This window comes from Quercus lobata, chromosome 2 (genome assembly GCF_001633185.2).
Source record: "Quercus lobata isolate SW786 chromosome 2, ValleyOak3.0 Primary Assembly, whole genome shotgun sequence".
Lineage (NCBI taxonomy): Eukaryota > Viridiplantae > Streptophyta > Magnoliopsida > Fagales > Fagaceae > Quercus > Quercus lobata.
The window spans coordinates 6,217,915-6,238,894 of record NC_044905.1 but is presented as its reverse complement, the minus strand read 5'-3'; the positions used below and the strand labels follow the sequence as shown (position 1 = coordinate 6,238,894).

Genomic DNA, 20,980 nt, shown 5'->3' with positions numbered 1-20,980 from the left:
AAAAAAAATAACCATACACTTTCATTAACCTAACAATCAAAATCTTCATCTAATTCCATAAGAAATCTAATACAAATACACATTAAAAAAAAAAAAAAAAAAAAAAAAAAGAGGCCTTGTTTGATTCAACCGGCATCTCTCACCATTTTATATGCTCACATGAGTGAGGAAAACTTTACAAAAAAGGACAAAAATTCATCTAAAAACCATTACATTTATCTCTCTCTCACTCGCAGGCACACACACAATTCAACAAAAAACACCAATTTTTTTTTTTTTTTTTTTTAAGTAAAAAAAGTACACCTTTTCTTTTGTGTTCCGGTGCCAAATTTCTTATTAAAATATTGTTTTACAGAGAAGTAATGTTAATATTATAACATTTTATATAACTTTTGTCATAACTTTTTACATAATGAGTTGTAATCAGTGAAGATATGAACTCACAATTTTTTCTTTATTACTCACAATTTATTTCATAATGAGTCATGACAAAAGTTATTTAAAATGTTGTGATATTAACATTTTGTAAATATGAGTTTTGATTGTGACACTCGTGAAAGTGTGAGGTTTTAATTAGAGACATTACAAGTTATTATTACAGGGGAATGAGTATGACCATGACCATGTGCAAGGGACAATGGCAAGATGGTTAATTATGAAGGAGTAGAACACCAATCTGGTACTACACGAACTGGGTGTTTGTAATAAGTGATAACTGATAAATCGTGAGAAGAAAGTAGATACAGAACTTCCTCGAAGACTGAAAGTCCAACGCGTTTCTGCCCATACGATATATTTAATAAACAGCTTCTAGCGTATGCTTACTTCTCACTACACGACCTATACCTCAAATTACAACCTTAACGTAATCCCAGGCGCTCTCTCTCTCAGTCTCTTCCTTTATATCACTCACTCTCTCTCTCTCTCGTCACTCTCTCTCTCTTCCTCTCTAGTCTCCCTAGCTCTCAAAAAACTTCGTTTTTTTATGGTAACAAACTTCAATACATGTTGAAAGAGTTTCCTTTCTTCTAAGAAATCAATTACCGATACACTTTTGCTTTACGTAGTTACTACTTTTTATTAATTTTCCCTTTCTTCCTGATCTTCCTTTGCTTACTATATATAGTATATCCTTTGTTGCGTCTGTGATTTTATTGAATAAAAACCAAGAAGAAGAGCAAGCGTTTAAACACACCCACCAAAAAAGAAACAAAAGGACTGGTAGTTGAAGAAGAAGATGGTGGAAACGGCAAATCACCAGCACCCACAGGGGCCACCGCCAGCACCACTTCAGCCACTTGGAGGGGCAAGGGGTCCTCTTTTTGCTCCCAACGAGCAATTTCAACACCTCCAATATTGCATCCACTCCAACCCAAGATGGGGTTTGTATTTCTCTCTCTATCTTTTTGCCTTGTGATTTGATTTTTAATGGTTTTAGTTCAGTTGGTATTTATTTTTATTGATTTCTTTTGATTCTGCTTAGGATTTTTTATAAAGGGTTTAAGTTAGATTCTGTGATTAAAAGGTGAAAACTTTTGGTATTTAGCTGCCTGTCTTTATCTTTGTGGTGGGGTTTGAGGGAAGATGAGGATCACACAAATTTATTTGATATTTATTAAGCTTTTTCTTTATTGGTTCCTTTTCTTCTTAATTTTGCATCTCACTTTTTTTTCTTTATCTTTTTCTATCTGTATACTTGATTCTTGATTCTCTTTTTTACTTCACTATGTTTAATTGCTCATATCTTGAATATACGTACACTTTGTTCTTTTGCTGTAGAGGACAAACCTTTTTGTAAGTTTAGATGATTTTCATTACTGATTCCATTACTTTTCCTGATTTGGAAGAACTCTGTATATATTACTGAAAATTCCAATGAAATTTCCGAACTTTTTGCGTATCAATTTTATTAGAATTTTGTAGATCTTAATTAACTCTATGTTGTGCCACTCAGATATTCTACAACTAATTAATTTTACTCAATGTAAATTTTACAGTGGAAACATTTATACTGGGTTTCCAGCACTATATTGTAATGCTTGGAACTACAGTTTTGATTGCCAGTATACTTGTGCCTAAAATGGGTGGCAGCCATGTAAGTTTTTGTCCACTATATCTTATTTTGATTTATATCAAATCTCTTTTTGATGGACTAGACCCTTTCTCTAATCTCCAATATCTGAAATTCAATGTTGACGCAAACAGGGTGATGAAGCCCGTGTTATTCAAACATTGCTCTTTATGGCGGGACTGAATACACTGGTTCAAACAATGATTGGGACGAGGCTTCCTACAGTGATGAGTGCATCATTTGCTTACGTCATACCCGTGTTGGCAATTATCAATGATATCTCCGATGAGACCTTTACATCTGAGCATCAGGTATTTAAATTTCAAGCAGAATGTAATATGAGCCATATCTTTGCTATATCATTGTTATAGAGTTCTACGTGCTATATGGTTTTGTGTCTGAAAGAGATTATATTGCATGGATTATCTGGTTAATTTAACTATTTATGAATTATTATCAACTAATGTTTGGGAGAATGCTCCTAATTTATATGTTTAATTCGTGAATTCTTCTGAAAAGGTCATGAATGGTAACATTTGCCTTTCCTTTTTTTAACATGCGATGCCTTTTCTTTCCCTTACAAATCCAATCTATTTCTCAAATTGTGATGTTGTCACACTGATGCATACATCTCCCTACCGCTAATAACTAAATTTATCGACCATTGAGGTGCAAGCTTGGTGGGTTTATCATCAAACTGACGTGCCTTCTTATTTTCTACCTAAATTGGTTTGGCACATTATATTTTTTTCTAAATTAAAGGTAGAGGACTGCCTGCTGATTATGATGTGGGTGCTTGCAGAGGTTTTTGCACACTATGAGGACAATTCAAGGATCCCTAATTGTCTCTTCCTTTGTCAACATCGTTCTTGGATTTAGTAAGGCATGGGGGAGGTTGACAAGGTACGGTAATCATGATATGAAAAAACAATTCATTCTACTCATCTTATTCAATGGTTACAAATCCTTTACATCTCAAGGATTCTCATTTGAAACCTAGTAAAACTTTCAGGTTCTTGTTTTTATGTTGTCTAACTGTTACCACTTTGCTTTTCTGGTCCCCAGATTATTTAGTCCCGTTGTTCTTGTACCAGTAATTTGTGTAGTGGGTCTTGGTCTGTTCCAGAGGGGCTTCCCACAGGTAATTTCTTTAAAGAACACTATAATGCCTCAGTGGCACTGAAAATAAAATAATAAAATCAGTATATGACTCTCCTATGTTTTGTGCAGGTTGCTAACTGTGTCTGGATTGGCCTGCCCATGCTTATTATACTGGTTATTACCCAGTATTTGAAGCGCATCATTCCTATGTCCCATGTCATACTTGAGAGGTATGGTTTGCTTATTTGCATTGGTATTGTCTGGGCTTTTGCTGCTATCCTCACTGTGGCTGGTGCTTACAACCACGTAAAAGAGGCGACTAAACAGAGTTGCCGCACTGATCGTTCCTTCCTTATGTCATCTGCTCCTTGGTATGTCCGGATAATTGGGCTCTCTGTTTGCAGATGGAGTTACTACTCCCTTTCATAAGAATCATCCATTTTTGATGCATAACCTGGTGTTTTTTTCCCCCAATCTAGGATTAAAATTCCTTATCCATTTCAGTGGGGTACTCCCATATTCAGAGCGAGCCATGTCTTTGGGATGCTGGGGGCAGCACTTGTTACATCAGCAGAGGTTTAATTGCTATTCTAGAAAATCTCCAATTTAGAATCATTTCAAAGATTTGGATGAATATATCTTTATATCAATCCATTATAAACATTTGACCTGCTTACCCTTTGTGCATGATTTCCATCAACCTGACTAGTTTTTTTAAATTGAAATATTTCTCAACTATACTGATTCCATATTTTAAATTTGGTCCTCTGTCTATTCATTTAACTTTTGCTGCAGTCAACTGGAACCTTTTTTGCTGCATCGCGTCTTGCAGGTGCTACACCTCCACCATCACATGTCCTCAACCGAAGTATTGGCATACAGGTACAGTCATAGACTGACTACAATTCTTCTTTCATCTCTCTCTCTCTCTCTCTTATGTATCTATGATTGCTTTAACAGCATATGAAATGAATCTTGATTGGCTTTACCATCTAGAAACTAAAATTAAGGCTTCATCTTCAAATGCAGGGTCTCGGCACGCTGCTTGAAGGGATCTTTGGTTCTGTTGTTGGTACTACTGCATCTGTGTAAGCAATTGGTGCTTTAGCAATCAATATATTAATCTGTTTTGGGTCTTTGTTTTGCTTGGTTCTCAACCTTTCCTCTATATGGTTGGAAAAACAATTCTTGGGTTCTCTAACCCTCAATTATGATGCAATAGGCCACCTTGCCAAAAAGGGGGGGAAAAAAAGGAGGGGGATGGGGGGGGGGGTGGGGGGGGTGGTGGGAGAGGGGAAGAGATGTTGCAGATGATGCAGGCATGCATTTGCAATTGTTTACAAATTACAATGCCTATAATGGGATTGGTATTTTGGCTTTTAGTTCAGTATGCTCCATGATAAGAAGCTTTGCATCCTGGAATGATTTGACCATTCTACGAACCACTCTGGTGTCCTGTTTGGTGTCAGGATCTGTGCCTGGCTTGTATTTCCAGGTTCTTAGCTCCTTATCACAGATCCAAGCAGTAAGATCATCACACCTTGTAAAATAGCTTCCATACAAGGTTTGTGTCTGTCTATGTGTTATATAAGGTGATTGAGTTGAAACTGTTGCTGTGACAGTGGTGATATTGACATTATTGACCGTTGTTTAGGATTAAATCAAACAAGTTCCATCCTTCTTGTACGTAAAAATGCTGCTAGTAGACTGTATGAAGTAACACTTGGTTTACTCACTTCTTGGGATGATATTGCAGTGAAAATGTTGGACTCCTTGGACTGACTCACATTGGGAGCAGAAGAGTAGTGCAGATTTCAACTTCCTTCATGATCTTCTTCTCCATATTTGGTTTTTTTTTCTACTTCCACGATGAATTGTGGTACTATTTACCCATTAGCCCGGGCTCTATCATGTCATATTTAATTGTGCCACCTTGTTTTTTTCAGGGAAGTTTGGTGCATTTTTTGCATCTATTCCTTTACCAATATTTGCCGCCATATACTGTGTTTTGTTTGGCTTTGTTGGTGAGTGATTTTGTTATCTTTGTAGCTAAATCTGTTTTAATCTTGTTGATGCGTTCTTAATGGAAAATTTTACCTTTACTTTATCCACAGCTGCTGTTGGGATCTCATTTATGCAGTTTGCAAACCCTAATTCCTTGAGAAACCACTACGTTTTGGGCCTGTCCCTGTTCCTGGGGATCTCAATACCTCAATATTTTGTCATGAACACTGATATGAATACTGGTCATGGACCAATTAGAACAGGTGGTGGATGGGTAAGTTTTGTACACTATATGCCTCCATGTTTCTCTTTAAATTTCTTTTTACATATTAATGCTTCCATGTTGTTCATCTCTCTCAATTTTTCTCAGCATCTTATAGAAGGTAAAAGTTTTAGATGAGGCGCAAAAAAGTTTATGGAAAAGTAGATAATAACCAAATCCACACCCATATTGCGCAAACAGAAAATGCAATTATGTTTAACCAAATGAGCTTATGGTTTACATGAATCTCATACTAGGGAAAAACAATATTAGCAGAATTGAGACTTTATGATTAAGCTTTGTGGCAATCTATCAATAGTTCTAAATCCTGATTTAAACCTAGCACATTTCATTTAGTCTTGGACGTAATCAATGTTAAGACCCTACATTAATTGAATTTCAATCAAAGGCAATCTAGTTCTTTCTGCCTCTTCACTTCCCTCCATTTGCTGAATTAGTAAACCACATGTTTTACTACTTAACTTAGGAAGTTATACCCACTACAGTGTTTGTACTGTTCTTTTGCATTGATTATGCACAATTACAAAATGTGTGTACAATTAAAGAGTGTTGGTCTTGACAAAGATTGACCAATGATTCTAGTCTCTTTAATACCAGCCTTGGCATTGAAGTCTAATGATATTTCTCTGCATGTAGATTTAATAGGATTACATTGACTTCTCACGATGTCTGAAATTCTTTAGTTATTTATCTTCATAGTTCCCTTGTTTGAATGTTTTTTCAAGAATGTTGTCAAACGAGTTGTCCTGGTTATGAGACGAGAACAGGATAAGTCCATCTAAAAAAATATATATCCTTGCTGGCCAATACATCAACTCTATTACATGTTTGTCTGATTTTTCTTTTTTCTTTTCTTTTTTTATAATTGTTGCAGTTCAACGACATTTTTAACACAATATTCTCATCACCGCCAACTGTGGCAATGTTTGTTGGGACACTGCTTGATAACACGCTTGATGCAAAGCACGAAGTTAATAACAGAGGACTTCCATGGTTGACTCCCTTCCATAGGAGGAATGGAGATTCTAGAAGTGATGAGTTCTACAATTATCCCATGAGGTTAAATGAGTACCTCCCCACCAGATTTCTCTGAACTCTTAAACCTGTTATTAAACCTGTTATTGTATATTAGATATATATTTACTATGAGGAAAATATTGGCTGTGTTTTTTATGCAAAGCAAGGGGTTTTCTAAATATAGAAGTGATAATGTCACCAAAGGTGAGCCCGTAGAGTACTTCCCTAGTTCACTTGACCTCATATCTCCATGGCTGCTTGATATCCCTACCCAAGTGCTAGCGCGACAACTGACTAGCTTCTCCCAGTAGCCCATATGGAATTCTTGGTTCACTTGGTGTGTCCACTACTTGGTGTGGATGTGTTCCAAACACTTGATCTTTGGTGTGAGTTCCACATTGTTTATTCACTAAAATATTTCCAACAAGAGCGCTCGTGGCCTCATATTGTTTAACATCCCTTAGGCATTGGTTTCTCAGTTGATTGAAGCTATTATGGTCACATTCAAATAGGATCTATTAATACAAGTGACCTCTTTCCATTTTTTTAAAATTTTTCAAGAAAAAAAAATTGTTCTATTTAGAATTTGTATCTGCAGGCATTGGTGGAAAGGGAACCAATGAGATACAATATGCGCTGAGTAGAAAAGCAAAAGCCACTAAAACCTTCTTGTTCCTTCATTCAAACTCTACAATTTTATATATCCAGATCTGATTCATTAACAGATGCGGATTTAATATATTGTTATATGTGAATTGTGAAACACAGGTACTACTAGTATATTACTACTTATTTATTATAATTTTGACTTTGACTTTGAAAGAGCAGCAGTATGGATTTGTGGCTCTTGCACGCTTGGGCTCGGATTCATCCCCATGTATCTGTTTCCTATGGCCATGCATAATCTATTTTTGGTCAACACTAAATTTAATGTGCACTGTAATAATTAATGTTCCTTAACAGTACAGACCCTGTTTCAATCCAGCTTCCTTCTGGTTCTTTATTAATTAGGCAAAAATTAATGGTTGTACATTAGTAACACCTTCCCCACTTTCCTTTTCTTTTTTGTTTGGTTGGAGCTTCTCCTTTTGATTGATGTGGAATTTCATGAGCCACCCTAGTTGGGATTGGAAGAAATAGTTGATTTTTGAGCAAAGGCTCAGAAAAAAAAAATTAACTAATTAGTTAGAAAAATTATTTTTCCATTTTATCTAGTCAATTTTTCATATTTACCTACATCAAGCTCTTTTTTTATTCATCTTCCAACGGAAATTCAATAGTATCCACATAGACCATATCTTCATCCATAGGAACCCAAGTACCTGGATCAAAAAAAAAAAAAAAATTCTCTATTCAATTTAAATACCATTTCATTGTTCTGTTTTTTAATCATAGCCTCACACTCCAAATTCAACAATCAAGATCAGCCACCCTTTCACTTGCAAGATCGACCACAACAGCCAAGCTTGGCTAATCAATGACCAAGATTGGCCACACCTCACAACAAAGTGGAACACTAAGTTCTTTTTTTTTCTTTGAGAAGAAAGTGGAACAATAAGTAAGGCAATATAATTCACAATGGATTTCACAATTGTCTAAAGTAACAAGTTGTTAATGGTACATAATAAAGTAGTATTAATAGTGGGTCTATGAGAATTAATAAAAAATGTAAACTCAATTGTTGTGAAATTTGCTGAGAAATACATAACGGATTACTCCAATTGAAATTTGAAAATATGAGATGGCTACATCAATGTGAGTGCTAAACCTACATAAGAAAAAGTTACTAAATTTTAGTTAAAAAGAAGAGATGGCTGTACTAATGCAGAGTGCTAAAGGGCTCTAGTATTTTAACAAAAAGGATAAATGTGACAAAAAATAAACAAAGACTACCACCCCATAGTCCATAGACCATAGACTTATCACTCCAAATCATTATCATGTGGCATCTTTGACCATTTGTGTTGTGATTAAATTAAAAACTAGGATTATAAAAAATAAATAAAAAATAAAAAAAAATATTGCCTTTGGTCAGACATAGTTCACGATCTATCAACTGTCAACATGTATTAAAAAAAAAAAAGTTGAGGTGGGGCCAAAGATGTGTGTGTGAACGCATACTAAAAGGTTTTCAAGTTATTTATATTTTTATGAATAAAAGGTTTTCAAGTCACTTTCAATTGAAGGACTAGAAGTTATCAACAAGGTTAAGAAAGTGAGAAACTGACTAAAGCAGCTTCTTGGTTCTCTCCTCTATGCTCGACTAAACTTCACTCTTTTGATGACGCATGATACGATTACGAATCTCATGAAGGGTCCCACAATATAATAATAATCTCCAATAACATTCGGTTTTTGATTTTGCTATGTAGGTCCCACACGCTTCTTTTTCTCGTCGCTCTTTCCGCGTTATTGCTAATATAAACGCAAATATTACACTGTCCTAATCAGACCAGAAAATCCACATTCTACGCATGCCATATAAGAAAAGGCCTAAAGGGCACAAAAAACTTTGGGTGCACGAACCTGATAATGCATTGGACCCCACATTGACAAGAGCAATGTTTACCAAAGAGTTAATTTTTTTTTTTTTCAATAATGCAATCATTTTTCATAATCAACATTAATCACGTTTAAATTAAGATGTTATAGGTGATAATTTGGGACCCATTTGATAAAGATTTTTAATAATGTTATTTAAGTGTTGTGAAAATACATTAGGGTTAAAAAGTATTGTGAAAATACATGGTGTGGTATTTAAATATTGAAAACTATTGTTTAAACAACATTACCAAACAACCCCTGATTTTTTTATGAATGTATGTATGTGCATTTTTTTCTTCTCCCCTGTATAAAAAAAAAAAATAAAAATAAAAAGAATGTGTTTCTTTGGGAAAAAAGAAACAGGGTGTACAAAATTTGGCATTTTGAGACTAAAATCATAGAGGCTATGCTTCATGTAATTGTTGCCTTGGTTGGTACTTAATAGGCAGTAAAAATGAGATACCCAACTACTACACGGTTTTATGCCAAAAAGAGAAGACTTCCACAGCAATTGATGGGGTCTATAAACTACTTATGACATATGGCCCCGTTGATTTGTTTTCCACGGCATTAAGCCAGAGACTTTTTGTTTTGGTGTTTCATTGAGATAAAAGTTTTGAGTTTTTGGTCAGTTGGATGGGTAATGATATAGAGAGAATTCTACACCCTTATCCCCTAGTTCAGCTGTTCAAAGGGCTCATCCAATCAATGACTGAGTAGTGGCTTGCTACCAAACACATTTGTGTCTCATTGCAGAGGCTATAAGCCAAGAAGAGAGAGATAATCTACCACTAATTCATTTACATCTTTTCACATTATTTCCAAAAATCATGTACATCAAAAAATACGAATACTAATAGTCACACGTGCCAAGAGCCTTGCAACTTGGCAACTTAGTCTCCCTTTTAGGAAGAACCCCCCCCCCCAAAAACCTTGTTGATTAAAAAAAAAAAAAAAACATACACTATGTTCATTCATTTATCCAGTCCATATCAAAGCATTTCTCAGTAACCTTAATATGAAGATCTGGCATGGCCTTCTCCATATCTCTCCACAGCCAAGAAACCTCTTCATCGCAAACTACACGACGCAATGACTGTAATGAAGAAGCAGACCTTGGAAGATTCCTTATCTGTGAACATTCACTCATATCAATCTTCTCCAAACTCTCTAATTTACCTAGGCTTTCAGGAAGACATGCCAAATTAACACATTGAGCAATGTCAAGATATTTCAACCGAACTAGCTCACATATTCCAGGAGAAAGCATCTTCAAAGTTGGGCAAGCATATAACCTCAAGGTTTGTAGGCTTTTCAGTTTGCCCAAGTCAGCAGGCAGCTGGTATAAGCTATGGCAATTGGTGATACTTAGACTCTTGAGTGAGTACATCCCACAGATGGTAGAAGGCAACTCAAATAAATCGTCACAGTGATCAATTGTGAGTTCTGAGAGGCAAGGGAAGAGCTGGGGTAGCTCTACTGACTGACCGAGGATGTTTTTTACCTTGCATAGAACAAGGGAAATTTTGCTCAACTTTTTCAGGATGGAAGCCTTAGATATAGGAGGGATGGTAACTTTCTCAAGCCAGAGGCTCCTCAAGTTGGGCAAATTGGTAAAAATAGAATGGTTCTTAAGGACTGCACTGGATGAACCATGATTGATAACTATTAGTGCCCTCAGCCTTGGCATGTTATCAATGAAGTGAGGCAAGAAGTACTCGGTTGAGGAAAAGTTCAGGATGAGCACTTCAGCCTTTGGAAAATCCAATCGGAACCAGTCCATCTCATTCATTTCCCCTATATTATGAAATCATATTGAGAGTGAGCACAAAAAAGACTATAACAAAACAACAAAATTGAGATGCATGCTCCTATTATACTCTAATTCCTGTTTGGATAAGCTACCAACAAGTCTAATTTTTTTCGCTAGAAAGAAAGGCAATTTAGAAGGAGTGATGATAATACCTGTATGAATTGAAACGATCTGGGCATTAAATGGCTGATCTGAATTCCTGCCCCACTCTTTTGGAAGTTCTTTCTCTCTTCTTGGCATAAGCAATCGTGGGCGTTCATTTATGAGTCCCTGATTGCTTAAATGAAGAGCAAGGTCTCTCAACACATCATGTTGAGTGACAAAGATCTCAAAGCAACTGCTATACATGTCTCCAGTTCTGCCAGATTAATAATACAGTAAAAGATTTAGAATGCATATCACTGCTAAAACAAGAGCAACCTATGTTCATGACAACTAAAGTAAGCCCAAACCTACATACCTCTCTTCTTTCACCAGGGTGAGGAGATTCTTCTCTGAAAGTTCAACGAGAATCGCAAAAGCATCTTCTCCATCGATATCGTGTAGCTCAACCCACATATTGATAAGGATCTCAAGAGGAATCTTCCTGTCTTCGGGGAAGGCCCCCAAATCCAAGAAACATTCCCTGACCTTCTTGCTCAAGAATTTAACACTTACTGCCATTCTTTCAAGCAGCTTATTTTCATGGGGCTCAGATACAGGCTCACCTCGAGACAACCTGCTCTTTGCACCTAACCAAAACATTTCAGATTGATCCCTTAACGAAGCTCCTATCACTTTAAGTGCCAAAGGAAGCCCCTTGCACTCACTCACAACCTATTGAATGCAAATTTAATGCGCATCAGCAAGAAACAAGTAACCAATTACAATTCTGAAAAATTACACAACCCCATTTGGTACACAAGCACAGAGGTTAAATAATACTACCTGCTTGACAAGATTCTCATCAGAACCAAGAGGCATGGACTTTTCTCCAAAAGCAGAGTGGCAGAACAAAGACAGTGCTTCATTCTCCGTCAATAATTCTACTTCATAAGTAGCCTTGGTAACAGAAGGAAATTTGAACCGAGAAACAACAAGGATTTTGCAGCCTGGAAATATAAGCTTTTCGAGCACTGCAAGTGACCACACGTCATCCAATACCACCAGGGGTCGGGTACCAATTCTCCCCTCATACTGGAGATTATATTGTGGAATCATATAATTCCAGTCCAAATTCTCATTCCCCATAATGTATCCCCAAATCTTAGCTCTCAACTGATCCACATTTGGAGACTGTGATACTGTCAGGAACAAAATCCTGTCACAGAAGTAACCTGCACAAAGTGATAAAAAGAGTCCATTGGAACCAAACCTTCACGCTGGTTGTACAATTTTGAGCATATTAAACATAATAAACAACCTTACATAGTACTTTCCTAAGACAATCTTATTTTCCAAACTAGAAAATACTTCTTCCAATATCCGCTATAATACAATACTCATTAACCATGAGGAGTACACAACAACCATCAAAGCCTTATTCCCAAAATTTTATGATCGGTTACGAATTCTCAACAGACTAGTTAGGAGCGGCTACATGTATGCTTAAGTTATAAAATCTGCGCTCATCTCAAAAGGTTGTAACTTGAAACGAAACATTTATCTAAATCAGATACAAAAGTGGTATTTGGCTCAATTTGCTGGAAAACTAAAAATTGAAACTTTTAAGCAAACAGATCAAAACCCAGATACCAAAATTATAAAACAATTAAGAACCAAAAATAACAATGATAAAGTCTTATTCTTTTAAGATTTACAATACTCACTTCGAACAAGATCATCTTTGCAAAACTCTCTAGCCAAGGTGGTTTTCCCAGACCCACCAATCCCACAAATAGAAACAACCCGAAACTCATCTCTCTCAGCCAACACCATCTCCTTCACTCTCCTCTTTCCCAACTCTAACCCAACACCAAAACTCACAAAACCACTCTCAGCACCCCACCTCTCCTCCTCTTCCTCGACTCTCTTCATAGCCTCCTCTATCACCCACCCTCCAGCACCACCACCTCCCATTCTCATAGCTCCAAGCCTCTGCTCGAGCCGCCGAGCAGACCCTTCAAGTTTGTCGAACCTCTCAGCCGTATCGGCTCTCAAGTGGTGCACATCAGCGAGCACGTGCATCGGAACCATGATTTTCAAGAAACTCGAAACTTTCTTATCAATCTGATCCATTTTTCTTGAAAGTTGCAAGTTCCTGTAGACGTTCCAGCGAGGCGAAGCGAGGATCTTGTGGGTGACATCGATGCCTTCTTCGAGAGTCTTGTAGAGGCTGTTGAGTTGGGTTTGTCGAGAAGGTGTGAGCTCGACTCCAGCCATCTTGATTTCGTAGACCATGGGCCTGAGTTGCTCGAGTGTGGAGCTTAGTTGCTCGGCACTTGACTTGCAGAGACATGACTTGCGTGCTATGCTGAACAGCATTTTCAGTAACTCCGTCGTGATCTCACCGGCGAATAGGTCTACAACACCACCCATGGTTGCGGGTGAGGAATGGTCTGAGAAAGACAGTTTGTGCGTGCGAGAGAAAAAATTGTGGCGGGTGGAAGTTTGTGTTTTATAGCACCAAGTGCCAACAACCGAAGTATATTAAAATCGTGTTTTTATTAAGGATCAAGGATGTGTGATTGTACCTTATCAAAAAAAGGATGTGTGATTGTAGTTACTATAAAAAAATAAATAAATAAAAAAGTGTAGAATATAGTTTTTTTTTTTTTTAATATAAGAGTCGGGAGCCAGGGATTTTAACTGAACGGTTCAAATCGTTAGAAAATGTTAGTTGAATTACAAGATTTATGACACTTTTTTCTACAACTATTAGAGCATTCTCATCAGCTCTCTAAAAAAAATGTCATTTTAACACACCAAAAACCCACTTTATCATTTTAGAACATCATTTACAACATATCATTTATCAGATGTTCTATACATTAAAATAATATATTTATTCAAAACACAGCAAAAATACAAATGCACAGCCCAGTCACCACCGGGTCCAACAGCCACCGCTACAACCACCGCCACAACAACCACAATCATCGGATCCTCCAACAAATTTCAACTCCAAAAACCTCAACCAAAAAAAAAAAAAAAAACTCAAAATCTTCAACAAAACCCAAACCCAACAGATCAATCAATGACCAAATTCAACCAACCATCGGCAACGAGATCGGCGGCAAGAGCTGTGGAGGACGACGAGCAAAGAACGGCGACTGTGGAGGACGACGAGCAAAGATCGGCGACCACCCCTGGGCAAGCAGAGCTTCAGATCGGCGAGCTTCAATCGGTGAGCAAAGGTTCAGATCGGAATCGCCTTCTCAGGAAAAAAAAAAAAAAAAAAAAAAAGAGAGAGAGAAAGAGACGCCGAGACGGAAAGATAAAGAAAATGAAACTGAGATCGGAATCACCTTCTCAGGAAAAAAAAAAAAGCGAGAGAGAAAGAGGCGTAGAGACGGAGAGATGGAGAGGAGAGATGGAGAGGAGAGACGGAGACCAGAGAGCAGAGAAAGAGAGAGAACTGAGCTGCGGAGAGAGAGAAGAGAATAAAATATGGGAAAAAAATTATAGCACATGAGTCCGTACCGTCTCATATTTGAGACGGTACTGTAGCGGTGTGTCAAATTTTTTGGCATTTGGCACACCTCATGAGAGCCTATTTTTGTTGTTTGGTGTGCCAAATGCCAAATATTTGGCATTTGGCACACCTGATGATAGTGCTCTTAGTGCGCAATAAGAGAGACGTTGTCAAGAGGCCCTTGCAGCTCATCCAGATTTCTACATGTTTCCAACAAAAAAGTTTAAAGTTAAAGTAAAATCCAGATTTCTACATGTTTCCAACAAAAAAGTTTAAAGTTAAAGTAAAAAAGATATTAACGATGGTTCTATATGAAAAGGGAAAAATTATCATTTCCATTTCAAGTCTCATAAAAAGGAATTTAAAATGGATATGGAACTTAAAATGGATACCAAACTAAATGGAGATGATTTTATTCCATGAAAGTGATATTACTTTATTGAGTCTACCATCTTAGATATTATGCAATCTCAAATATTATGAAAAATAGTTGTGATTATCCGTAGGTTTTTTACATGATATTTTTATTATTATTATGATGGTTGATTTTGACCTAAAATTAATAGAAAGCAATCAATCGGATATAAATGAAGAGTACTTACATAAATGGTGTTGATCACCAAAGGTCAAAGTGTCACTTTGAAATATTTAAATTTACTTACCTATTTGACTTTAAAAATAAATTGAATAAAAGAATGAGAAATGCTAACAAATGTCCTTAGGGCACTGGTTAAGAATTCAGTTAAAGAAAGTTTTTTATGGGAAAAGAAAAAAAAAAAACAATTAATATTTTGACAGCTTTTTTCATCTCCCATAAAAGTAATGTCCAAATTTTCCTAAAATGGATTGTTAAAAAAATATACATAAAATGACCCTAAAAGAATAAATGTGCTTGGGGTAAAAAAAAATGAAGTTTTAAAAAAATATACATAAATTGTCTTAAAAATTAAGTAAATTTATAAGCTTAAACAATCGACTTCAAGATAATCCAACCAAACACGTGGAATGTTTAAAACACATGCTTATTGTATGTTAAAAAATTAGAGTTATAAAAACTTGCTTAATAAGTTATAAATATGTATTGGTTTCAATTAGTTAAATTTATTGTCATCGAATAAGAAATATGTTATTTTTAAGACTTAAGATACCTTAGTAAGCTGTAAAAAATATTTTAATTTGTGGGACTTGAATATAAAAATTCATTGTGAGAAACCAGGAATTCTGAACTATACAATGTTTTTCACTCATCCTTTTTATCATTATAATTTTGTATTTCATTTGTTCATTTGTTGAAATATTGAGATTTTATTATATGATTGGGATTCATCGAAATTGGATAGCATTGATGGAAATAGTATAAACTACGATTGTTGAAATCAGATATCACTACATTGATTCAAATTTTATTTTTTATTTTTGTTTAATCACAATGTTAATCATCATGTAGATAAAAGCAAAACATTTTCATAATAGGGTAATTAATTATAAGTCTACATTGTACTATCAATGTAAATTTTGCATTGCCAGTACAATGTAAACTAAAATTTTTTCTTTGTAATAAATAAATAAATAAATATATATATATATATATATATATATATATATCTCCTTTTATGATGGTTCCACAGTTCGATTAAGGCAATTCAATTACTATATATCTGTATTTTTCCTCACAATTAGCTTGTATTTTAATAATAATTAGCTTTGTATTCTCAATGAGCTTGTTAACTTTTTTTTTAGTTAAACATAATTTGTTAATTTTAATTAGAAATGAATCAATGAGACCAACAAGTCTCAATTTGGGAGTCATATCTTTTTCTTTTCTTTTTTAGAAAGAATTTGGAGTCATATCTTTTTTTCTTTTTCTTTTTTTGGTGGTAAACCATGGATAGTGCATTAAACTAGGAATTAACTATTTTGTTACAAAACACATTAGTTTTGTCATGAGCTAATATAATTTCCACCACAGGCGGTGGACTCAAAAATACAACAAAAGAAGGTATGTTGCTCCCGATTTAGCCAATGCATCAGCGCATTAGTTGGCCTCTCGGTAAGCATGAACAACCCACTTATTGGGGATTGCCCTCAACAGGTTCCTGCAATCAGTTAGTAAAGGCTCCATTAGCAAGTTACTAGTATTGTTATTCATAAGAAGAACCATGCTTAATGCATCAAGTTCTACAATAAGATTGTTTAGACCCATATCCTTGGCCAACATTAACCCATCTCTCAAGGCCCAAAGCTCTGCCATGCAGCTATTAGTATGTCCAAGTGGTCTGGCATAACCTGTTAACCACTCCCATCGTGACTCCTGATCACCCCTCCACCCCCTGCCTTCTTTGGATTCCCCATTGCTAATCCATTGGAGTTAAGCTTCACCTATCCCTCAGGTGGCTTCATCCAGCCAACTAGGATCACAACTTTGGCTTTTTGTAGTTTTGCATTAAAGCCAATGGAGTAGTATTTTGCACTATCTTTAATGCATCGTTTGAAACACAAATGCTCCACCTTGCCTGTTTTGAACACAAAATTGTTTCTATACTGCCATAATTGCCAGACCCCCATAGGGAACAAAATCCTCCAGGGAATACCCATAAACTTCGAACTGATATCACTCTGATAGTTGGACTCAAGCCATTTTCCAAGGGGTAAATTAAACGTGTCCCTCAAGCAATGGGGAAATTTTAGTTCCTACCATAAATATTTTGCCACCTCACAGCCCCTTAAAAGATGATCTACAAATTCATTATTCTTTTTACACAAACTAAAAATGGGCCTGAGGTTTAAACCCCTTGAACCCAGCACTTCTCCAGTGGGTACGCTGTTATGAAGGCACAACCATAAAAAGAATTGAACCTTGGGCGGAGCTTCCACCTTCCATACACATGCTATCAATTCAGTTTCCAGGTTTAAGGGATTTAAACCCCTTGCCAGCAAATAGGTAGATTTAAGAGAAAAGAAGCCATTCTCGGAGTGAGCCCAATGCAGCGAGTCTTCTACATTTTGGTCAATAGACAAAGGGGTAGCTTTATGACATTCAGTTAATGGTTTGGTATTTCAAAGGATATACTCTAAGCACTCCATTCACGCTCAGCATCAAAGCATTGCCTGACTGTTAGATGGTCCTCTTCCCGATTTAGAGGCCCTTGGATGAGACTGCGTAAGGTACCCACTAGTAGCCAAAAATCCATCCAGAAATTGACTAATTCACCACTCCTTACAAACCATTTTAGACCTTTGACATAGATTGGACCTCACTTCTTGCAAGCAGACCAAACACTTAAGCAAGGTATTTTCTTCCTTCCTCCATCATTCTTCTGGGAGTTAGATATTTTGCAACCAACGTTGCTACCCAAGGGGACTCCTGTTCACTAGCCAACCTCTAATAGAGTTTAGCAAGGATAGCTATATTTCTATCCTTCATTAAGTGCAATCCCAACCCTCCTAACTCTTTCGGAAGGGTCACTATGCTCCACTTGACCATATGCCTTTTCCTCTTCTCTTCAATCGAGCCCTATAGGAAATCTCTAATGGTCTTATCAACTACATTACACACTTTACTAGGAAGGGCTTGACACTGCATGTAGTATTATGCTATTAGGGCAACTGCTGATTTGACAAGTACAAGCTTTCCAGCCCTTGATAGCAGCTTGGTCCTTCATCCAACAAGCTTATTTTGAACCCTTTCCACCACAAAATTGAAGGCAGGACCTAGTCTACCCTGGGTGAGGATGGGAAACCCAAGGCTTCTTCCTAGATTATTTGTAGCATTCATTCCCAGTTTTCTACATATATACCTCTTCCTCCTTCTTGTAACATTTGGTGAAAAGAGGATCTTAGACTTTCCCAAATTAACCTTTTGACCAACAAGATTACAGAAATTATCTAATACTTCAATAACAGCTTCACAATTCTTATGGTCTACCTTTGCAAAAAGCATCAAATCATTTGCAAAGAACACATGTGAGAAGCTCGACCCATGTCTAGAAGCTTGCATCTTATCCCATCTTCTTTCTTTACACATGCTTGTGATTAGTGCACCAAGGAACTCCATACATAAAAAGAATAGATAGGGTGAGATGGGATCACCCTGCCTAATGCCTCTCGAAGGTTGAAAGGCTTCTAATTTACTTCCATTAAACAACAAGGATGTGGTTGTTGTGGATATGTAGCTGATGATGAGATTAGTAATATTAGTGGAAATCCAAAATGTTCAAGAACCATTTTGATAAAGCTCCACTCAATGCGATCATAAGCCTTTTTCCAGGTCAATCTTTATTACCATGTATCCATCCTTTCCCTTCCTACTTTTCAGAGAGCAGATTAATTCCTAAGCAATTATGACATTATTCGAGTTCCTTCTCCCTTCAAGGAATGCTGCTTGCATAGGGGAGATCAACGATGGCAACAGGGGTCTAATTCTCTACCCAATAATTTTAGATATTATCTTATAAATAGCACTGCACAAGCTAATTGGTCTATACTGACTAATAGTTTTAGACCCAAGATGTTTAGGGATGAGGGCAATAAGAGCTTAGTTAAGATACTCCGGAACTTTTTAACTTGTGAACACTCCTTTTACTTCCCTCTTGTTTGAGTACATGTGGTTTTCTCTTTTTTGAACTTACCATGTATATAGTAAATGTGTTGTATGGAGCATTAGAGCATTCACACCAGCCCTTGCATAATTGTGTATAAATGTGTATTTTACACATTTTGGCTACTTTTACACATTTTGAACCAAAAAACACCCCACATCAGTCCGTTTAAAAATGTATAAAATCGTCTAAATTTTTAAACGAGCTACAGTACCCGTGTAAATTTACACGGGCACTGTAGCCCGTGTATTTAGTTTTTTAAAGTTTTTTCTCTCTCCTTTCCACTGTCTCTCACCTCCTCTCTGCGTTCTCTCACCTCCCTCTTTGCACTCTCTCTTTCTCTCACAAAAAACCCACCCAATCCTTTCATCCTCAGTTCTCTCTCCCTCTCTCACATCTCTCTCTCGTTCAAAGCATGCCACCGGAGTTCACAGCGTGGCGAGATCGGCGCATGGCGTGTGGCGTGGTCTCGATGGTGGCGGTGTGGGTTTGGGTCAATGATCGATGGCGGCGACGTGGGGAGGTCTCGACGGTGGTTTAATTTGAGTTTATGGTGTGGGTTGGTCTTGGTTTGTGTGGGTTTGCTTGGTCTGGGTTGATTTGGGTTGTGGCTTGATCTGGGTATGTATGGAGGCATGGAGGCGTGGAGGCGTGGAGGCATGGAGACGATGGCGTTTTGATCAGCTTTTATTTTTCGTGTGGGTTGATCGGTGTTGGTTAATCTGATGTTGAATCTGATTTTTTGTGTGGGTTGATCAGTATGTGGGTTGATCGGATTTTTCTTTGATTTCTGATGATTTTTCATGTGGGTTGATATCTGTTTTTTGTTTGGTTTCTAATGAAGGTGGTGACGGTGGCTGGGTGGTGATGGTGGTGGTGATGGTGGCTGTGAGTTTGTGAGAAAGAGGGACAGTGAGGGAGTGAATAATAAAAATTAGTAAAATAATGAATATTTTAATAAATAAATGTGTAGAATAGATAAACTGATATGGGTGGTTTGTAAAAGTGGATGTGTAAAATAAAAAAAATAGATTTTTTCGTATAAAATAGACAGAAAATTTAGAAGAACTAATGTGAATGCTTTAACGAGTTATTTATTGACTAATGCTTGTCTCATTCACATAAGTCATGACCGCAAGTTCCAAATAGTAGTCACTTTTTCATTAAATATATATATATAGTAATCACTTTGTACTGGTCAACCTTTTACAGCGGTGATTAGTAATCACTTTGTACTAAACTTTCTAAGCATAAAAGTCCGTATCATTAACACAATCTTACACAGCCTACGAAAAAAGGACAAGTTTTCTTATGAAATCCATAGATTCACAGAAACCTAAAGCAATATCGATAATGAATTTAAATATAATATTGCATTGATTAGCGTAATGGACTTCATTCGGAAAACTCAACACGCTTCCGCCTAATTTGTTTGCTTAATTTGTTTGCTTGCTTTGTTCACAAACCAAATTTAAGTTCTCTATCTAGAGCAGCCATAAAAGAAGAAGAAAATCATCATAATGAAGTTGAGAAAGTGAAAGTCCCGTTTTTTGTTATTTTTGAAAGGTGTCTTAAATTGATTTTAAAATGACAAAAACTTAGTTTTATTTGCTAACTAAAGCACTTCAACTTTTCATGATTTGCATTCTCAAAAAAAAAAAAAAAATCATGATTTGTAAATATGTTATTTATTTTAATGGTTTTTGAATAACAAAAATTTTATTTGGTTTATAAATATCAGCCTAGAAATGCAAGGCGCCACTAAAATAGCAATATTAATAAACACATAATTTTTTTTACACATTTTCATACTCGCTAGGTAATAATAAAGTTGTGATTATAACATCATTTTCACATGAATTCATCAATTGACATACTTTTATTATATATATCATTCACATCAATAACCACAAATCTTAGTCCCAATATTTTAGGA

General features: G+C 36.3%; 2 protein-coding genes across 3 annotated transcripts; one reads left to right on the top strand and one right to left on the bottom strand.

Moving 5' to 3' along the window:
- Positions 1–761: 761 nt before the first annotated feature.
- Positions 762–7,156, top strand: LOC115974241 (nucleobase-ascorbate transporter 3). 2 transcript variants are annotated; one of them, XM_031094503.1, is made up of 13 exons: positions 762–1,382; positions 1,998–2,095; positions 2,206–2,382; positions 2,874–2,974; positions 3,137–3,212; positions 3,302–3,543; positions 3,652–3,748; positions 3,968–4,054; positions 4,202–4,260; positions 4,929–5,020; positions 5,119–5,196; positions 5,287–5,450; positions 6,334–7,156. In XM_031094503.1, exons 1-13 carry the CDS (start codon positions 1,238–1,240, stop codon positions 6,550–6,552), a joined length of 1,635 nt encoding a protein of 544 aa, XP_030950363.1. In that variant the 5' UTR covers positions 762–1,237; the 3' UTR covers positions 6,553–7,156. The 2 variants fall into 2 exon arrangements, with proteins under 2 accessions (XP_030950363.1, XP_030950364.1); XM_031094504.1 differs by lacking the exon at positions 762–1,382 and adding an exon at positions 1,683–1,794 and having other exon boundaries at positions 6,334–6,662.
- Positions 7,157–9,792: 2,636 nt separating this feature from the next.
- Positions 9,793–13,468, bottom strand: LOC115974240 (probable disease resistance protein At4g33300). The gene is made up of 5 exons (XM_031094502.1): positions 12,642–13,468; positions 11,761–12,149; positions 11,294–11,649; positions 10,986–11,191; positions 9,793–10,817 (listed from the first exon to the last, which is right to left on the bottom strand). The coding sequence occupies exons 1-5, from the start codon at positions 13,348–13,350 to the stop codon at positions 9,991–9,993; spliced, it is 2,487 nt and encodes an 828-aa protein (XP_030950362.1). The 5' UTR covers positions 13,351–13,468; the 3' UTR covers positions 9,793–9,990.
- Positions 13,469–20,980: the final 7,512 nt, after the last annotated feature.